Source organism: Schistocerca americana, chromosome X (genome assembly GCF_021461395.2).
Source record: "Schistocerca americana isolate TAMUIC-IGC-003095 chromosome X, iqSchAmer2.1, whole genome shotgun sequence".
NCBI classification, from domain to species: domain Eukaryota; kingdom Metazoa; phylum Arthropoda; class Insecta; order Orthoptera; family Acrididae; genus Schistocerca; species Schistocerca americana.
In genome coordinates, this window is record NC_060130.1 from 870946848 (window position 1) to 870968524 (window position 21677).

The following is a 21677-nucleotide window of genomic DNA, read 5'->3' on the forward strand; positions in this document are numbered from 1 at the left end:
ATGTGTGTGTGTGTGTGTGTGTGTGTGTGTGTGTGTGTGTGTGTGTGTGTGTGGAGAGAGAGAGAGAGAGTGTGTATGGCGTAGACACTTTTCATATATAAATTAAACTAAAAGGGAAAACAGGGATTAGATTTAGACAAGTACTTTAACGAAAATACCACAGAGAACAGTAATGAGGAAAGCGCCAGTTTAAAAGTGTAATAACATTATGTAAAAACAAAGTCCCCAGTACATTATTTGTATGATGAAAATAATTTGTGCTGTACTTTCGCAACTAGGTCTCACATTGTGTCGACTTGGGTGTGAATGTGTACACAGGATTGTGTGTTTTGTAACATTGTAGCTGAGAAATGTTTACATGTATGACATATTCGCGTTATATACCTATGTGCAAAAAACATTTCTGTCATTAGTATATGCAAGTTTTAAGATGTGTTTTTAACATTGCAATTGAGGAATAGGAAACTAAGGTGAATTTAAAACTAAATTCAGTTCTTCATTGCCTATTGTATTTGGTAATTTTTAAACTTAGTGAATTATACATTTGACCATGCATCCTTTTACTGACAGATATAAATAAAATACTCACTTCTTAGAAAAAAAATCACAGACTACATGAAACTAAGGATATTAATGTAAGTTCCATTCTTCATATATTCTCATCATGAATACATACACAAAAATACATTACATTCAGTATACATTTTTATTACAAAATGATATAACTGCTGGAATTATTCATAGTAAAACTATGGATGTGTGATATATGCACTTCTCTCTTTTTCTCTGACACACACACACACACACACACACACACACACACACACACACACACATGCAGAGTATTCTGGAAAGTTTCGAGATGTGAAACACAAATCTAATGGATGAACCTACAAGTAGCTGCAGTTTATGAATTTTGTAATCTCAAATACTGTCACAAATATCATTAATGTGCCTATTCTTAGGCACGCAGAACCAATAAAAAAGAAAAAATGTGTATAGATAACAGTGGCAACTTCTCCCCTAATGGTTGTTTCTCACAGCTTTTATTGGATGGGAAAAAATATGTATTAAATATTCTGCAAAAATTATGTACAGTTAAAACTCATGTAAAACAGATGTTAATAATACATAATATTTGGGCACTGTAGAAAAACAGAAGAACAAACATTATACTCATTAACAAATAGAAATTTCAGAGTTTAGGCCCATAAGAACAGTTAATTTACAAGTCTGAAACTGTAAAACATATTAAATGTAATGACCATGGTACTTACAGTGTGAAATGTATATAATATTGCTGACTCAACTACGTGGTCTCTCAGTGTAAAACTTGGTTGAAATCATTAGATTGTTGAAATCAGTACATAGCACAAAGTATCAACAGACAGAAGGTACTGAGTGGTACTGCCAGGGCAAGAAGAATTAAATATGTAAATAAGATTATTTAGAAACTGTCATACATTTTTCTCTGAAGATTTTCACTAATATTTTTAGTGTTACATGGTCACAGAAAATGCCACAATGAACTGTCTCACACATTTAATGCAAAGAAGAGACAAACAAATAACAATTAAAAACTTAACAGCACAATGTTATACCTGTCCATATCAATCAGTTAAGCCACCAAATCACAAAGAAAGAAGTTGCTGTAACTCTTAGCAAATGATAATGGCAGAGCTCAATACAATCTATTAAGTTTTTGGTAACAAAATAATTCATCAGGAAGAGTTATAAATGTACGACAGCTATTGAAACGTATTTTCAATAAAAAATTAAGTCATTGAGCAATAGTTAGCAGCAAAAGAAAGACTTTATAGTGTGTTCTACAATGGAGTAGTTGTATGTAATAGAAGATGTCTTGAAGTAATCATCTCAAAGAATGAAATTTGCATCAATTAGTCTTTTAAAAAGGTACAGAACTGCATATAATGATTGAATGTAATGGTATAGGTCATCTCTATATAGAATTTAAAAGAAATTCTATCATTTATCTTATATTTCAAGGAAATTATTATTAAATACTGCTTAGGTTTTACCAAATTGTGATGGAAGTTTTACAGTAATGATAATGGGGTGGGGGGGGGGGGGGGGGGGGGACCAGAGTTATTGGCACTGTAGGGAAAGACAATAAGTACCAGCTACAAAAAAATTCAGTTTTTTTTCTAAAGTGCATTATCAACACAAGTGCTTCGAGTTACAGCAGAATTAAATCTGAAGACACTGATCAATACCTTTACAAAAGTGAGACATTGTTAATGATAGTAAGAAATTCATATCTTTTTCCTTTCTTCACTTTACTTTAGAACATTTTTAAACTCTCTTCGACAATTCCCAGAACATGTTGTGAAATAAAAACTATCTTGCAACTAAAACAGAATGACTCTGCCAATATATTGGTTAGATCACTCACTAAAAACGAATGATCTAATTGAAAAATGTGATGCAATAGTCTTCAAATAAATAAAAATACGAAATAAGAAAGAGGAATGACAATGATGCAGCAAGACTTTCCTCCTTTAAAATAAGAAATGGATATTGCTGGAGATGAAATAGCAGGTCTCAGATATCACTGTAATACGTATCATTGGAAAATTGGAAAAGATTTCTCATTGCATAGTGTGGCTGTATACAAAAGAAAATGATGAAAAGAAAAAGTAAAATTTGAGGAAATTTGGATTAATACACATAGTTAATGCCATTTTACCTAGGATAAGAGAAACCAAAAATTAATGCACAGTTATATGTAAATGAAAACAATGGCTCAACGTCATTTTGAACACTTAACTGCACATGCTCTCAAGAGTTGTGAGCTATTTTACTGGCTACTGAAGACTACATTTTTCTAATAACTGAGAGCTACTGTTTGTAAGGCCATTTCACTGAGTGAGAAATAATGCTTACAAATGATTCACAACTATCAAACATGCAGTATGATATGAAAACCTAATGGACACGAATTTTTATTATCTTTTCTCTTTTAGAGATTCTGGCAAATATATGAATTTCATCCAATGCAAGCAGATTAATTGCTGTTCCCCAAAATGTTTTTAGAAAATATAGCATCATGTTCTTATTTTCATGATTATGAATGTGTATGTAAATCACATGAAGCATAACTGCCGTTATTGGCTTACATACATGTGAATCTCACAGGAGCAAGATTTATTTCAATTGACAGTGCACAAATGTTTGAAAATTATACAGACAACCTTTTCTTTTTCAGTTGAATCATGCAGTACTGAATAATGCAACGAGATAATTGTTTTCCTGATGGTGATGTATTTAAAGTCATTAAGTTCCTCTTTCATATTATACTACACACGTTCCAAATACAGTCTGAAAGTCATGAGGGTACTTTTCCCTCAGCTTCAACAGCATTCCCTAATTTAAAATTTTTAACTTAATTTTGATTTCTAAAATTTAAATAATTTAAAAAGAGTGATGTAAACTGAAAGGACTTGATTAATGCTGAAGATGTGTGTATTGCACTTCTGCAGATACAGTGACAAATGATGTATGATTGAAACTCCAGAATACTTCTGTACATATTCTCTAAAATACAGGTAATTAAATAAAAGATTATAAAATAGGATTAAATAATCAAACAAAAATATTAATGTTTTGACTTTCAAACAAAACCATGTTTGGAAAATAAAGAGGAAAGAATAACAATTAAGCCAATCTCTGTGGTAAAGAAGATAAACATTTTTTTCCTTACACAGAATGAAATACTTAAAATATCTTTGTACAACAGACACTTTCTTTTTTAAGAATAATCATTTGGTTTTTCTCACATTTCAAATTATTACTTACATATTATCCATACCTATTCTTATTTCCTACATGCAGCCACAATTATTATAAAACAAACATAGTAGATACAGTGCAGACTAGGCATTTTATGAGTAACTGATGGAAACTCTGCACATCAATGTTGTATTTATATGGCACAGGTAAAAAAAATCTCATTTCCCAAAACACAATTATTATGGGCAAAATCAAAATATGGCTGATATTAGAAGAAAACATTTATGTTGGAATGCATCTACATTGAAGACTTAAGTTCACATGTTTTTCTTAATACTTGAGATTATAAATGTTGGTCAATTTTGACAGCCAATATGGAAAAAGGCACACAGTTAACGCTTGTTGTAAATGTTTACTGTGGTAAATTTCCAATGTAACTTCTTGTTTTATAAATCAACTCACTTTTTTAACAGATATAGATTTCAGATAAAATTCCTCTCATATTTCTGAAACAACCATTGTCAATGTGCTTATAGCCTATGTTGATTCCGATTCTAAATAGCTATATATATTTTGTTATTGATCAGCAGTAACCATGACTGCAATTTAACAGCCAATCAGGTATCACACACATGACAAGTCTCAAATTTTTATTCATGACCTCATGAAATTAAGCACTGCCTGAACATTTGTATGCTGGCGGGCCCCAAAAAATTAAAAAAAACATCTCTAATTTTTAATTTCAGACACTCTGAGTGCCAAACTATAAAAACGTTAAACAAATACTGTCTTCAAAACTGTATCTATCATCTATACATATAATACTAGAAAAATTATATCATATTTTGATAAAAGATTTTAAGGCACTAAAATTTGTGAATCAATATTTTTTCTTTCACTTTCACATTAATGCATATCTGAAAGAGAAAATTGGACTATAAAATTTAGAGTAAAACATCTATAAAACAGTTTTTGTACTATTAGATTTATCTTAGAAAATTTTTAATTCCAGTCAATATATTATTGTTATATTTTTGGAAGGTTGGCCAGCATTTTTAAAATGTGATCTCATATAATTTATCCATGCCACAGTATAAATGTTGTATGTTTACTTACAAGAATTTCTTTATGGAATAATCACATTTACCTATTCACAATACATATTCACATCTGAGCAACAAAAATATGACTAACATATGTGTACAATTACTGTATAATAAACATATTACATCTGGAATACGAGATTAATACATGGAACAAATATAAGCACTACAGAAGAGGGCCTGGAAAAGGGGGCATCTCGAATCTTGTAAGGCACAACTGCTACCTACCCAAAAACTCTACCAAACTAGATACAGTTTTGTTATATCTCAACACGTCTTTTCTAAAGGCACAAATTATTTATTAATACACTGTCATAATAATGTGTATATCATAATTATGTACCTAAATATAAGGCAAATACCACTTCAAATGAAATAACTGCTAATAATACTACATAATGGAAAATGAATTTGTTGTCTTTACAAAGTATTTCTGATCCCTAGATATACATAAATGAGCAATAATGCTCATTTTTACTATGACTAAACCATTCATTTATCAGTGGATTCAATTTCTTATTCACATTCTGTTGCCTCTTCCTGATGTCTTTTATTTAATACAGACTTATACACAATACACTTAAGATGTATACACCTATAAGTGGTGCTGTAGGAAAGCTTGTAAGCCATTATCTTGTAACTCATGTCTCTGTTTTGGCATCAAAGCCACATTCATATCATAAATATTAATTGTACACTTTAGTTTGTGCTACACAAATGTTTGATTACAACACAGTCTCATTTCAAAAAAATAAATGTCTTAGAGCTATGATATGACTTCTGCTTATGAACTTAACACATCACAATAACTCATTCACTCATATCTCTCTCAACATGAAATATATACACTTGCAATGAATGCAGTAGATTTTCATAAATAATTAACAATCACTTTGATTTAATGCTTTCTGATATCCAGTCACACAAGTACTGTTACAATGGTAATGTCTTGGTGTTATCAAATATATAAATAAACATTACAAACTTAAAAATGTTTAGCACTGTATTTCATTATATACAAAAATCATTATGTTTCTCATGTTCAAACATAGAACAGTAATACTGGAGTCTTTTTGAAGCCACAGACAAAAAGGTAGTGGCTGTGACAGTACACATTACACAAAGTAAGTTGTCTTAAAACTCACTTGTAGTAATCACACTTATTGTGAATATATCCCCTTTTGACTGGGATTTTATTCCTCACTGTAAATACTTACAGTATTTGAGTATATCAATCATATTTCCATTTATGATATATTGTATTTTTATAAATCACTAATTACACTTTCTCTTCCTTTAATAACATCACTGCCATGAATTGAGTATCCTGTTCTACCAGGATGGGCATACACTACAAAAATCATTAGAACTGTGTCACTATATCATTCCATGTGTCGGTATTTGTGGGCAGACATCTGCGACAATCCAAGAACAGCATACTGGCAACTCAGACAGTGATAGTGGGTTTGCTTTCCTGAATGTGCACATGATTCTATGCTGCACGGCTGCGAAGGGGTAAATTTCTCAAAGCCAGCTGCCATAATAGAGTCAAGTTTCTGGTGCTGACGTCTATGGGCCACTACTTTATTTGTGTCAGTACATACAAATTCACATTTCAGGCAATGAAAGTGTGATGCCTTATTCTGCATTGCACCTGCAAATGAAGAAGATGCTCAGAGTCAATTTAACTTTCGAGGAAGTACAAAAGATTATGTCACTAAACACAAACAGTTACTTTCCACACCTTAAATGTTGTTATTATTGCATGAGACAGAATATTACTCAAATTCTAACATTAGCAGCAATGAGCCATCTAAAATTTATATATTAAGATGAAAAATGGAGAAAGTGCCCAGCGTTTAGATTTAGAAGAGAGAAAGAGCAATGTAACAACCCCATCAGAAGAATAAGAATCTTGTAGGTGAAGCAACATCCTTAAACCCTTGAGGTATGGAACACATCAATTGATTCTTTACTTATACTACTCCAAAATGTACATTGTTTGTAGTAAGTTCTCAAAGAAGGCAACAGTTCCTCAATCTCTTCATCCCTTATAACATGAATAGAAATGAACATGTGGTCACCACAAATGAAACAACATGTGACCAGATATTTTTTGATAAGCAGTGGTAGATATATGAAATTGAGATTACAGGTAAGGTCCTTCTGATTAAACCTCTATAAAACTGATATAAGGGACATATCACTGAAGAACATCAAGTTTACACAGAAATACAAATATACAAGACCTGTCACACAAAACAATACGAGAAATTTTTACCACTGCTGGAACAAGTAAACTGGAATATGGAGGGCTGCACTGATGTAAATGAGAACTCTTCTATAATTATAAATTTTCTTCTGACACACCCACACTTTAAACAAGAAAGGGGAAGGAACAAGCCATCAACACATAATATAGGTTGCTCAGGATATACAACAATCATCAAATTCTATAATGATACTTAATAATATAGTGTTCAAAAATGAATAGTTAAAATAATATGACAAAGATTACAGGCACAATACAATTGCAGGAAAGGAAAGGATGGGAAAAGAGTGACCTCACTGTACAATGTATACATCTATGTTTATACTCTTCAAGCCACTGAGAAGTGGATAGCAGAGGGTACATCCCATTGTACCAGTTATTAGGGTTTTAGTCTGTTGCATTCACATGTGGAACATCAGAAGATTGATTACTGAAAGGCCTCTGTGCACACTATAATTAGTCTTATCTTATCTTTATGATCCCTACAGATAAATGTTTATATGTGATAAAGACTGCCTTTTAAATGCCATATATAAAAAAATAAATAAATAAATTTAGGGGGTTGTAGTGTATTCTTCGATTTTTCACTTACAGCTGATTGTAGAAACTTTCTAAGTAGGTTTTTGTGGGATAGTTTTGTCTATCTTCAAGCATCTGCCAGTTCAATATCCCATTAAGCCTATTTGATAGACGTCACACACACTTGCAATATTCCAGGATAGGTTGCACTAGTGTTTTGTATGCAGTCTCCTTTGTAGATTGATTGCATTTCCTAGCATTCTACCAATGAACCACATGCTGCCACCTGCTTAACCTATGACTGAGACATGATCACACCATTTCATATCCCTACTAACTGTTACACTCGGATAGTTGTATGAGTTGAGCAATTCCACCTATGACGCACTGAAATTATATTTATAGTACAGAACTTTTTTTTCATTTTGTTAAGTGCACAGTTTTAAATTTCTGTGATTATGTAGATTTTCCTAGAGTAACAAACATTGTTACTCTTCACAAGTATGCAGCCAGATTCCATCGTCTTGATGACACAACATTTTAATAGTCCAACTGGTTGCCATTTTCAGGTGAGACTGCAGGTGCACAATGAAGTTGTAACTGAGGCAACATCAGATATGGTAGCTCCTTTATACCCCAGCAACAGGCTGCTGTGCATGCATGAGAAGTGGAAGTTCTGCCCTCTGCAAAGTGAAGAAATCAAGCACCGCCGGTGGCAGAAACTAACACAAGCAATGAATAGCAAATTCAGATGCAGTCGGTTGAAAATCAAACTGGTGTTGTTTTATATCTAATAAAATAGGCTTCAACTCTATTAATAATGTCATAATTGGACAAAACTAGACACCTTTGTGGATCAATCAAAAATTATTTGGGGTTAACAAATCCTGGAGTATATAAAATTTCCTGTCATTAGAGAAAAGCTTATGTTTTACAGAATATTCATATGGTTCATGACTCATATGTGGAACTTCCCTATCACACACGTTTGCTCCAGCCAGAGAAATCTGCCGTTTCTGAGCATTGTCTCAATGAAGAGCATAATATGTCGTTTAAAGAGGTGCAAAATATTTCTCTGGCTTCTTATTACTGGGGTTGTGTACTTCAGGAATCCATCGAAATACTTTTAGATATACAACAACAACAATCTGATTTTTGACTGACTGCATCTTAATTTGCTATGCACTTCTTTGCTTCACAGAGGGTAGCACTTCCGCTTCTTGTGCACACACAGTGGCCTGTTTCCAGGGTATAAAGCAGCTTCCATAATCTGATGTTACCTCAGCTGCAGCATGGTTGTGCACCTGCGATCTCACCTGAAGATGGAGACTAGTTGGACCATCAAAATATCATGTCGCCAAGGAAATGAAATCCAGCTGCATACTCATGAAGAGCAACAATGCAATGAGCTCTTTATTTTCAAAATGTAATGACTGCTATCTATAGGATCTCTCAAATTGATTCCATATTTCTATATTTCCAGAATGCTTTTGACACTGTTCCTCACAAGAGACTGCTAAACAAATTGCATTATATGGCATATCATTTCAGTTGTGCATCTGGATTCATTATTTCCCATCAGGAAAGTCACAATACATAGTAACAGATGGAAAGTCATTGAGTAAAACACAAGTGATATCTGGCATTCACCAAGGAAGTATTATAAGCCCTCTGTTCCTAATTTATATAAATGATTTAGGAGACTGTCTGAGCAGCCCTTTAAGATTGTTTGTATATGATGCTATCATTTACCATCTAATAACATAATCAGATGACTAAAGCCAATTACAGAACAACTTAGATACAAAATCTGTATGGCGCAAAAAGTGGCTTGACTCTAGTTAAGGAAAAATGTGAGACCATTCACATGATTATTAAAAGAAACCCATTAAATTTCAGTTACACAACAAATCTCATAAATCTGAATGCTGTCAATTCTACTAAATATCTAGGAATTACAATTATTGGAATGATCACACACATAATGTAGTGAGGAAGGCAAACCAAATACTGTGTTTTATTGGCAGAATACTTAAGACAATGCAACAGGTACAGCTGTGTAGCATGGGATCCTTACCTGATAGGACTGATAGAGAACATTGAAAAAGTCCAAAGGAGGGCAGCTTTTTTGTGCTATTGTGAAAAGGGGCGTAGGGGGTCACATACATGATAAGTGAGTTGATGTGGCAATCATTAAAACAATGGAATTTGTCATTGCAGTGAGATCTTTTCACAACATTTCCCTCACCAACTTTTGCCTATGAATGCAAAAATATTTTATTGGCATCAATGTACACAGAGAAATATGATCATTATAATAAAATAAGAGAAATCAGAACTTGTACAGTAAGATTTAAGAGTTTCATTTTTCCCATACATTGTTAGAGAATAGAAAAGTAGAGAAATAGTCTGTAGCACCCTCTGCCAGGCACTTGTGTGTGAACTACAGATTAGTCATGTAGATGTAGATGTGCATAACTATTCAGTAGTAAACAGATGTTTGTGATTTACAGTTACTGTAAAATAATAACGAATACAGTGTGTCACACTAGTTTTCTCTTTTAACTGGAGTTTATAATGTTTTATTTATCATAAATTAACACTATTGTCGAATTTGTTAGTGACCACAACCTCAAAAATTTTCAGAGGAACAGTAAATTTTATACAAAGTTTTTGTGCTGTCATAACAGATACTGCATTTGGGGTGTTAATCATTACAGTTCTGAAAGGCTACTGTTAATACTTGTAGCATATTAGACCCCTAAATTGAAAAAGATTCAATAAGGTTAGCTTAAAGTTATTTGTTTGCTGTTACACAAAATATTGCACTGGCCACAATGCAGCCCTACTATATGTGCTGTTTTTGGGCTCTGGACGAGCTAGTTGTTGTTCATAAGCAGCTGGAATTTGAACTGACTACTGGCACACAATTCAAAGCTGCTGTGAATGGGTGTACTGGTAGTGTTACTAAGAGGTCATGTAGCAGAAACAGCCAAGGCACTTCAAGTATTAGCCTCTCCTGTGAATATTGTATCTTCTACATGAAGGCCAGGATGTATCATTACTCATCCACTTGATTGTGAGTGGCATGTCAGTGTTAGGTCTAGATGCCCTGTACAGCAGAGACACGGACCTGGGAGAACTCATGATGTTACCCCGATCCCCCTAACTAGCAAGTTTGAGTTGCTGTCTTAAACTAAAATTGAAATTGTGGCAGTGAGACTCACTTCACCTATTGGGAAATGTGCTGTGTCGTGTCAATGGGAGGCAAATGCAAAGGGGCAGGGGTCTATTAATCATCTGCAATTCTAATGTACAGTGAATAATGGTACCCATAATGGAAATAGCAGCAACATATGGACTCAGTGTGTATGCCTAGTGGTCTCATTCAACATGCTGAACAGGCTATTCCAGCAGTCATAAAGGGAACAGAGTGGAGCCCACTGCAGATTGTAGCATACGTTGGAACACATGATGCCGTCATCTGGACTCCAAAGTCAACTTCTGTTATTCCAGCAACTGGCAGAGAAGGTTGAGAAAACCAGGCTTGAATCTACAGTACTGACCACAAAAGAGATTGTTGCTCCCTTGTTCTGAGTCAAGTGGAAGGGCACAAGTTTTGTTTTATTGGCACAATGTATGCTGTGTAATTACATTATGTACAGAATATAGACTGCAGTGTCTGTTCATTTGCCAATGAATTACTTCATTTATATCTATTTACTATCCTTCTTTCTGATCTGGGGTTTGGACTGGAACTGACAAAGTTAAAAATAGCTTTTCATATTGTCTTTTCTATTTTTGCATTTCTTGCTTTTTTTTAAAAATAGTTTGTTCAGAAGTGTCAATTCATTTGAACTGTCAGGTTTGGTTCCCAATGATTAGTAAAGCTTCTCTGCATGATAGGTCTTGAAATAGGGAACAACACATAACGGTACTTTGCAAGTTTTGTATTGGTATCCAGTTTTGTGGTGCACTTTCTGTTTCATAGAAAACAAAAACAGCATATTTTTATTTAAATGTTCATTCACAATACCATCTCTCAAATGCCTCCCTATAAACTCTAGACAATTCCTTTACCAGCTTTTCTCCATTCTGCTGCATATTCTTCTACAACATCCCTCAAAAGAGATAGGCCAAACACTACAAGTGCCATTTCTGCACAGTAACTGACCAGTGAGGAGCATGAGCATTTGAAATGCACAAATCCAGAACATGAAAAAATATTTCTTATATCATTTCATAGTCTTATGTGCTGATCTTCGTGAGTTCAGCACCTTGTCACAACAGTCAACTGTACCCATATTCAAGTTGTAATCTACAATACATTGGAGTTAACTGATTTTTTCACCAGTATTTCTGTAAGTCCTATCTGTTTCAACCATTTGTGTAGTGTTTCATGAGGTCACCACTCACACTTCTCATTTATCATACAACTTGATAGGAAATAATTTTTTCAGCTAACTTTAACTTTGTTTCTCCTTGTTCCAGTTTCCTTAGCTGTTTTTGGCATGCTGCAACTATTCTTACGAACAGTGCCACATGCAGCTATTCCATGGTTGGCAAGCCCGAGGAAAAGGCCTGGTCTGGCATACCAATTGTCCACATACAGATTATGTCCCTGTTCTACATACGGTCTCAACAGTGCACATTATGCACCACTTTTTCCTAAACAGTCAAACACAAGTTCTGATGTAGTGCCTGTATATACAATGAAAATAAAATGTCATTATTCTGAATATACTTCACTTGGATCAAATGACTTGCTTAAAAGATCATTGAGCCTTGGTTAAAAGATCATTGAGCTTTGAACTACAAGGGACTATCACTACTACAAAGCTTCTGATGTGGTCTAATGTACTGTGCAACATCGTATGGTCTCTGTTGACAATATTCCTAATTTTATACAAACTGTCACCTGTAGTACTCACAGCATTGCCACCAATGTGTAACATTCTCAATAGTAAAATAAAACAGTCTCAGCACATTATTTCACTGAAAACTGGAGTGTGTAAAAGTATATCTCTGGACCAATTTTTAACTTGAGCCATTAGAAGACAAATAGCAATAAAAGTTCCTAGTAGCTTTCCACTTTGATGGTTGAGAATCCACAGATTTTGAAGTATTTGCCCCGGTGTACACATAAAATTGATTCATTTCATCTGCTACAAACTGAAACATGTTTTCTTAAAGAAATATTGTAAAAAAATGACTGAATGCTTTAACTAGTTAACATTTGTGCTCTGAAGCTAACTCATCAAACATATGTTTAATGGCTGGAAATTGGTTTGGTTCTAAGGAAAATTTTCAGCATGGTATGCTCTTTTCTGAAGTGTTTCACTATCGCTTTCTGAATCTTCATATTCCGAATATCTTCCAACTGCATCTTTCGTAGGACTGTCAAACTAGTGTGCTGTACCAGCTGATGCACAGGGCTGAGAACTACTACTTTGTGTTTCCCTTGAAGACTCATCACTGCTACCGACACAAGAATATTGAAACTCGCTGTCACTTCTAATGAGTATCTCCAGGATTGTTCTATCTGTGTAACCACAGTAAGGAGACATTTCTGTCATTGAAGAGAAGAATGCGAAAGTAACACTGATGAAAACACACAAAGCAAAGTCAAAATCAGCAATAATGTAAACAGCAGCAGACACAGACACACACTTGAACTATGCAGACAGAACTCTGGAGAGCTCTGGAAGAACAATGTGGAAATTCAGCTCTGTGTGACAACATATCTAGAGAGACCACACTTGAACTCATCTGTAGCAGTGAGATGGCTGGCAGAATTGGGCACATAAACATATCAACAACACTTCAAGAAAACCCAGAGGTCTTGCTCAAACTTGTCCACAGCAACTTGGGAGTGGCAGAGTATGATGAGTTAACACGTTGACAGCAGTCAAAGGATTAAAAGATATATATTTCTTGCCAATGAGTATAATTGTGTCACTTTACTGAGGGTCCACCTGCAGTGAGGATGAGAAATTCAGCTGCTGTATAGGCTATTGACACTCCTTCCACAACACAACTTCAACAATCTCTCTCTACTACATGAGCAACAATTTCACTGACCCAAAAATCTTCACACTCTGACCTCAATAATTGAACTTTGTACCTACATGTGACCTGTGTTAGTTCACCATGAACAACTTTGAGTAAGGGATTGTTGATCCCTTACATATTGTAATACAGAAATTATATTGCAAGCACATTACTCATTCACACATAGTTTACTGACATATGCAACTGTGTTCTGGAGTAATATAAACATGTTAGAACAATCAAAAAAGCTCCAGGAGAAATCTGTGTGACTCATAATAAAGATTGGTCAAACAGAATCAGCTTGGAAAATTTTCAACTTAAAATCGTGACACTTTAGCATAAGGATAGCGTTGTTTCACTGAAGTCCCTTGTTGTTGTTTATGTTGTTGTGGTCTTCAGTCCAGAGACTGGTTTGATGCAACTCTGCGGGCTACTCTATCCTGTTGCAAGCTTCTTCATCTCCAAGTAACTACTGCAACCTACATCCTTCTGAATCTGCTTGGTGTATTCATCTATTTTTACCCTCCACACTTCCTCCAACACTAAATTGGTGATCCCTTGATGCCTCAAATGTGTCCTGCCAACTGATCCCTTCTAATCAAGTTGTGCCACAAACTTCTCTTCTCCCCATTTCTATACAGTACCTCCTCAGTATTTACGTAAACTACCCATCTAATATTCAGTGTTCTTCTGTAGCATCACATTTCAAAAGCTTCTATTCTTTTCTTGTCCAAATTATTTATCATCCATGTTTCTCTTCCATTTATGGCTACACTCCATACAAATCCTTTCCGAAAAGACTTCCTGACACTTAAATCTATTCTCGATGTTACCAAATTTCTCTTCTTCCAAAACACTTTCCTTGCCATAGCCAATCTACATTCTATATCCTCTCTACTTTGACTATCATCAGTTATTTTGCTGCCCAAATAGAAACTCATCTACTACTGCAAGTGTCTCATTTCCTAATGTGATTCCCTCAGCAACACCTGGTTTAATTCAACTACATTCCATTATCCTCATTTTGCTTTTGTTGATGTTCAACTAATCTCCTCCTTTCAAGACACTGTCCATTCCATTCCGCTGCTCTTCTAGGTCCTTTGCTGTCTGACAGAATTACAATGTCATCAGCTAACCTCAAAGTTTTTATTTCTTCTCCATGGATTTTAATTCCTATTCCATATTTTACTTTTATTTCCTGTGCCTTGTACAGGAATTTAAAAAAAGGTATGGCACTTTCAGGAAATATTCGTTATACAAAGAAGAAGAAAATATGTTGTATGGACATGGGTCCGGAAACACTTTATTTCCATGTTAAGAGCTCAGTTTATACAATTCTTCAACTCATTAATCATGGGAAACACACACGAAAAAAAGCATCAGCCCTGTATGAAACACTTTCCTAAATTAAAGGTTCAAAACGCCCTCTGTTAGCAAAGATACATGCATCAACTGACTCTCACATTGAATCCCTTACACACTGATCTATCACTGAAGAATTATGTATTGTTTCACAGCCTTCCACAATATGAACATGAAGACACAGTGCATCATGTACCTGGATTCCACATACAAGAGCTTTCAAATGCCCCACATATAAAAGTCTAGTGTGTTTTGGGCCAGAGAGCATGGAAGCCAAGGAACTGATAGACCTCTACCTATCCAACTTAGCAGGCTATGAACATCAACACTGAAATGAGTAGCAGCTCCACTGTGCATGAAGTACACGTTTTGTTGCACTTGTAAAGACACATGTTCTTGCAGAATTTGCAGAATATTCTAAGAAGACATGGCAAGTTTCTCTGTTGAGCTTGGGTGGAAGAACATGAGGTCCAAACAAACAATCACCAACAATGTCAGTCCAAATGATCTTTGTTGATGGAATGACTGCACAACTTTGTGAGGATTCTCAACAGCTTAGACTGTGTAAATTTACGATCTGATCATGATGAAATGAAGCCTCATTCATGAACAGCACATTTGCACTAAAGGTAGGATTGACACGGTGTTGAATGAACCATTTGCAGAAGTGTACTCATGCAGGGAAATAGTAGGCTTAAATATCTCATGCTCCCTAAGACAACAATCAGTTACTTCAAACATCCTCTTGTTGGGGCACCATGATCTGGAAATCTTTCCTGATACAAACATTGAGTGTCATGGTCATTACCATCTGCTAATCTGTAAGAAAATGGGCATCTGTCAACTCTGCATTTGAGTACATTTCCATTGCACTGTACTGGAAACCAAACCACAATGAACAATAGAAGATTGATACTAGATGCTTGCACAGTCCATGATGAACACTAAACTGTTGACGCTACGTGTTCGATGCTAGTAGAGCAATGAGGTGAGTCACTTGTCAACACAAGCAGTGAAGTGAGTCACATGTCAATATTACCTTCATTTCATTTGAACAACAAACACTGGAGGTGAACACGAGGATTACAACTTACTGCAAACTCCACTTAAACATAAAGAAGAGGGTATTTTGAACATTTTGTGTAGGAAAATGTTTGATGTAGTGCCGGAAAATTCCATTTCTCTGTGTTTCCCATCATTAATGTGATTATGAAAAGAACTACAAAATGGGCTCTAAGATGGAAATAAAATTTTTCTGGGCCCAGGTCTATATTACACATTTTCTACCTCCATGTGTGAGGAATGTTTCCTGAAACATGGCAATATCTTTTTGTTACACCCTGTATAAAACACACCCTTTAAACAATGCTTTGGCCTAAAAAAATCAAACAAATAGAACAGTTTTGTGCATTGAGAAAAGAATTAAAGAATTTACTGATAGAAAATAGTTACTACAGAACTGATAAATGTATAAATAATCAGTATTGAGTGAAAGGCAGTCTCTGTAATACCTATTCATTTAAAAAATTCTATGCCGAACATTCCTAACAAAATTAAATGATTCCTAACTTCATGTTTCATGATACACTTTGTAAAATCTTGACTAATTTTATTCAGTTTCATTATGTTCAGTATCCCATTGCTGGTGGCACAATGATTCTACCAAGCACCAGAAAATAATCTCAACTCCTGCACTTGGCCTCAGACCAGATGGAGTATCTCCACAAATCATGTATGACGTATGATGGTAATGTGTAGTGACTAGTATAGTGGCAGGCAATCACATTCTATTCATAGGCATCATTGTATGTAAGGTTATAATGTACACATTGTTAACCTTTCTCAGACACTACTGTCTTTACTCCCCTGACTATTATCCCAACTTGCAACACATTCATTTCTGCAACAAATAACAACAGTCTTTACCCATCTTCTATGCCTCTATCTAGGAAACACTTCTATTTCCTCATCACACAATTGATTAACATCCTTGTATACATGTTCTAGCACTACTTACGAACATTCTAAAAACACACATACACATCCAGTCTTCATAACAGTGCCAACTGAAATTTAAAGCAACTAGAAAATCCTCAATATGCCTTTATAACAGGTGCAGTTAGGAAACTAATATTCTTAGGTTGCAAAATACACTGAAGTGCCAAAGAAAATGGTATTGGCATGTGTATTCCAATACAAAGATATGTAAACTGCCAGAATACGGCACTGCAATCGGCAACACATATATAACAAGACAACAAGTGTCTGGCACAGTTGTTAGGTCGGTTACTGCTACAATGGCAGGTTATCAAGATTTCAGTAAGTTTGAACAGGGTGTTATAGTTGGCACATGAGCATTGGGACACAGCATCTCTGAGGTAGAGATGAAGTGGGGATTTTCCCGTATGACAATTTCACAAGTGTATCGAGAATATCAGGAATCCAGTGAAGCATCAAATCCCCTACATCGCTGTGGCCAGAAAAAGATCCTGCAAGAATGGGACCAATGATGACTGAAGAGAATTGTTCAACTTGGCAGAAGTGCGACTCTTCCACAAATTGCTGCAGATTTCAATGCTGAGCTATCAACAAGTGTCAGCATGTGAACCATTGAAAGGAACATCATCGATATGGGCTTTTGGAGCCGAAGGCCCACTCGTGTACCCTTGATGACTGCATGACGCAAAGCTTTATGCCTCGTCTGGGCCCATCGACATCAATATTGGACTGTTGATGATAGGACCCAGTCGGACAAGTCTCATTTCAAACTGTATCAAGCAGATGGACATGTATGGGTATGAAGACAACCTCATGAATCCATCGACCCTGCATGTCAGCAGGAGACTGTTCAAGCTGGTGGAGGCTCTGTAATGGTGTGGGGTGTGTGCAGTTGGAGTGATATGGGACCCCTGATAGTCTAGATATGACTCTAACTGGTGACACATATGTAAACATCCTGTCTGATCACCTGCAACCATTCATGTCCATTGGGCAATTCCAGCAGGACAATGCGATGCCCCACACATCCAGAATTGCTACAGAGTGGCTCTAGGAACACTCTTCTGAGTTTAACACTTCCACTGACCACCACTCCCCAGACATGAACATTACTGAGCATATCTGCGATTCCTTGCAACATACTTTTCAGAAGTGATCTCCACCCCCTCGTACTCTTACGGATTTATAGACAGCCCTTCAGGATTCATGGTGTCAATTCCCTTCAGCACTACTTCAGACATCAGTCAAGCCCATGCCACATTGTGTTGCAGCACTTCTGCATGCTCACAGGGACTCTACACAATATTAGGCAGGTGTACCAGTTTCTTTGGCTCTTCAGTGTATATCTCAGTTGCCATTGATACTATTTCTTTGAATTCAAACCACAGCTGGTCTACACTTACAAAGACAGGTGGGAAGGAGTGGAAACTGTCTCTTAGAAAAGCATCAAGCGAATTTTTATCTGCTTTTTAAATAGATGTCTTTGCATTTATTGTTGGTGGGTTTGGACGTTGCAGTATTCAGTCTTCCTACTACTGCCTTGTGGTCACTAAACTCTGTCATGATGCTTCCTATTTGCTCAGGATTATTTGTTGCTAAGAGGTCAAGTATGTTCTCACAACCAATTACACTTTGAGTGGGCTCCTGAAGTAACTGTTAAAAATAATGTTTTGAGAAAGCATTCAGTGCAGTTTCAGACTATGTTTTATACCCACTGCCGGATTTAAAAATCTATTACTGCCAACATATGGAGGGTAGATTGAAGTCACTACCAACTTCAGTGTACATATCACACAGACATAAAAATGCACCATAGTATTCTTATGCATTACATACCAAGTGTTGATGTATATACACACTCTTGCCTCCCACAAGCCACATTCGCCCGGAACTGTTGAAAATCTCCCCCCATTAGTGTGTCCAGGCGCTCATGCCTCGCTGTGTGTTGCACAAAGCGTGTCTTGTCACAAAAACTGTAGCCACAGTCTGATCTCATGCAGTGGAAATGGGTCTGGTGTTCTCGGTAGCCACAGTGGGGGTATTTACAGTCTTCGTTAAACCTGTAAATGAATGAAATAATTATAAGTGTTGCTCAGAGTGGATATTTCTCTTTGTGTTCTTACCATTTTAACACATATTTATATAAAGTATGCTAACCAGTGTTGTTCTCTTTATCATACACTAATTAATAAATCACAAAATACATATTCCAGTGGTGATTTAAGTACATTCGGAAATATGGGTAGTGGGGATGCACTTTCTTGAAGAATTTTTTCCCCTTGGTGACAGATAAATTAAAATAATGCTAATAAGTTCACCATAGAAATGTTGTTCCACTGTTTCTACAATTTCAGAGGCTGATACTTTGGTCACACAGGAAACAAACAGCTGTGAAATTAAATGATCTCCACTGGTCAAACAAATATATGGGCCATTTGGAACTTCCACAAACAAATATTGCCCTTAATTAACTAAAAGTATATCAAACTATAGAATGGGGCACACATGAATTTGAAATTGAAGACTGAATGATATTTTTTTCTCTACAGATGGTGACAAAAATTACATAGATGTATCTAAAATATGAGATTACTCACTAGACTGCTGAATTCAAGGAAGGTGAGTGCAAATATAATTTTTGCTAATTTTACAAGTTTTAGAGATTAATATGTTGACATACCTGAATCTGACATAGCCATCTGGGACAGGTTCATCCTTAAGTATACGCATAGTGTTCTGAACACGTGCCTTCTTCGCCTCTGGACTCATGTCGAGAGGTGTGTGCCCTCCAGGACCAATGTGTGGTGACATAGAACGCTTGATGCCAGCAGCAGCTGCCAGTGCCATAGCCTGCTCAGATTCTGCAACCATTGGATGGTGTTCTAGCAACCCGTTGGGATGATGATGTGGGTGTAGCCCAGGAGGAGGCGGGACAGGAGCAGCAAACATTAAACCTGTTAAACACAATCACTTTTTGTGAATTATGTAGTGACTTATTCCATAACCAAGTACCTGTGGTTCACATGGTTTCTCATAATCTTATGAATTAAAATTATACAGCCGAAAGGGCTGAGAAAAATTCTTGTAGCATTCTAACTGAAACATCAACAAATTGGGCATTAATTTGTTTCCACAATTTGCAGCTGTTACATTTTAAATTGTATACATAATAAGCCATAGTCAATTCACTGTCAAGCTCAATTTTTAACAATGAACTAACACTAAAAGTAACAAAAATAATATGTATGGAAATATTTCCATATTTTCTTGAAGATATCTTGTAAGAGACCTGTTTTAAACTGTGTCACATTTCGTTCATCTAGTCCTACAAACTTCAATAAAAAAGGACAGTAGATTTTCATTATCTCTCTTTTCAGACTTTTCTATTAGTTCAGCCTTAACATCCTTCACATCTTGAAATGTTACAGAGATAAAATCTCATGTTTGTAACACTGAAGATGTGCAGGCATTGAAGTAAATCAGTCTGCTTACACTCATTCTGGAGAAAAACTTACAAAATTATGAAAAAAACTGGACCCTAAAGCAAGAGATGATTCTAAATGTAGTCAGATTGTATGCATTGCACAGAGCTCTTACAACATTACTGACAGCATGGCAAAATAAACACTGAAGGTGATAAACAGTATGAATGAATACACGATTTCATTTTTAGGCCTTATTTTAAAATTTATCTTAATCCAGATAATATTGCATTACGTTCAAATGTTCTTTTTCTGACCTGTGTTCACTTCCATAAAAACAACAGGTGTCTCACTCATGACTAGTGTATTACTCATAGCTGCTTGTCCAGTATACAAAGGGATTTCTCTAAGCTAAAAGCTCTCACATATATGCCAAACATATATTGCAATGCAAATATGAGTAGCTGCTTTTAGAGGATAATGATGCCTAACCTACTAAAGTGGACACTACAATTTTCCCCCATAATGCAGGTCAAGAAATCTGCATCCAACATTGTTACAAAATGGACAGAGCTGCTGATTCAATCCTTCTAGCTGATTCCAAATCAAGTCCTGTCCTGGCAACAATCCTACAAACTGAAAGCTGTGCTTATCAGGATACCCTCAGGACCCTAGTAGATGCATCACTACTGCTGATTTGAATCACTTCTTGCAGCAGGCTGGCAGAACCTCTACCACATCCCAGATGAGGTCCCAGCAATCACTGCACGTGCACACTCGATTTCCTTCTTAATCTAGCTGATGTTTACATGAGGGACTCAATGTTCCAAAATGTTGCTATCATGAACATGCAATCCCTCCTTTGAACTCAGAACTAATTAATAGTGTTAAGTAATGGGAGACAATAATTCTAGGTTAGGCAGGCTGAACTAATGCACTCTACTAAAATCTGGTGGGCAGTATGAACACTCATAAAAGATACAATCAAATAAAGAAATTAAAAAGTGCTGCTGAGCACAGACAAAATGGAAACACAGTTCACATAATCATGTAACATAATTACAAATTAAATGCTCTGTACAAAATAATTTCTACAGCTGCTGATTACTCCTCGCTGCTCAAGAGCTCAACACTACAGTAGATATAAGGGCCTTTTATTCAGTTGTTTTCAATTACATTAATAGCAATCAGGAGAGATTA

The 21677-nt window shown here is 35.7% G+C and overlaps 1 protein-coding gene across 1 annotated transcript in view; it reads right to left on the reverse strand.

The window, feature by feature from the left end:
* Positions 1-487: 487 nt before the first annotated feature.
* The window catches only part of LOC124556363 (zinc finger protein castor homolog 1), a 326012-nt gene continuing 304822 nt past the window's right edge, over positions 488-21677 (reverse strand). Inside the window, exons 25-27 of the mRNA XM_047130329.1 lie at positions 19736-20009; positions 18892-19115; positions 488-6507 (exon numbers count right to left, since the gene is read on the reverse strand). Of these exons, the coding sequence (XP_046986285.1) occupies positions 6236-6507; positions 18892-19115; positions 19736-20009 (770 nt within the window). The 3' untranslated portion in view covers positions 488-6235. The remainder of the gene's footprint in view (positions 6508-18891; positions 19116-19735; positions 20010-21677) is intronic.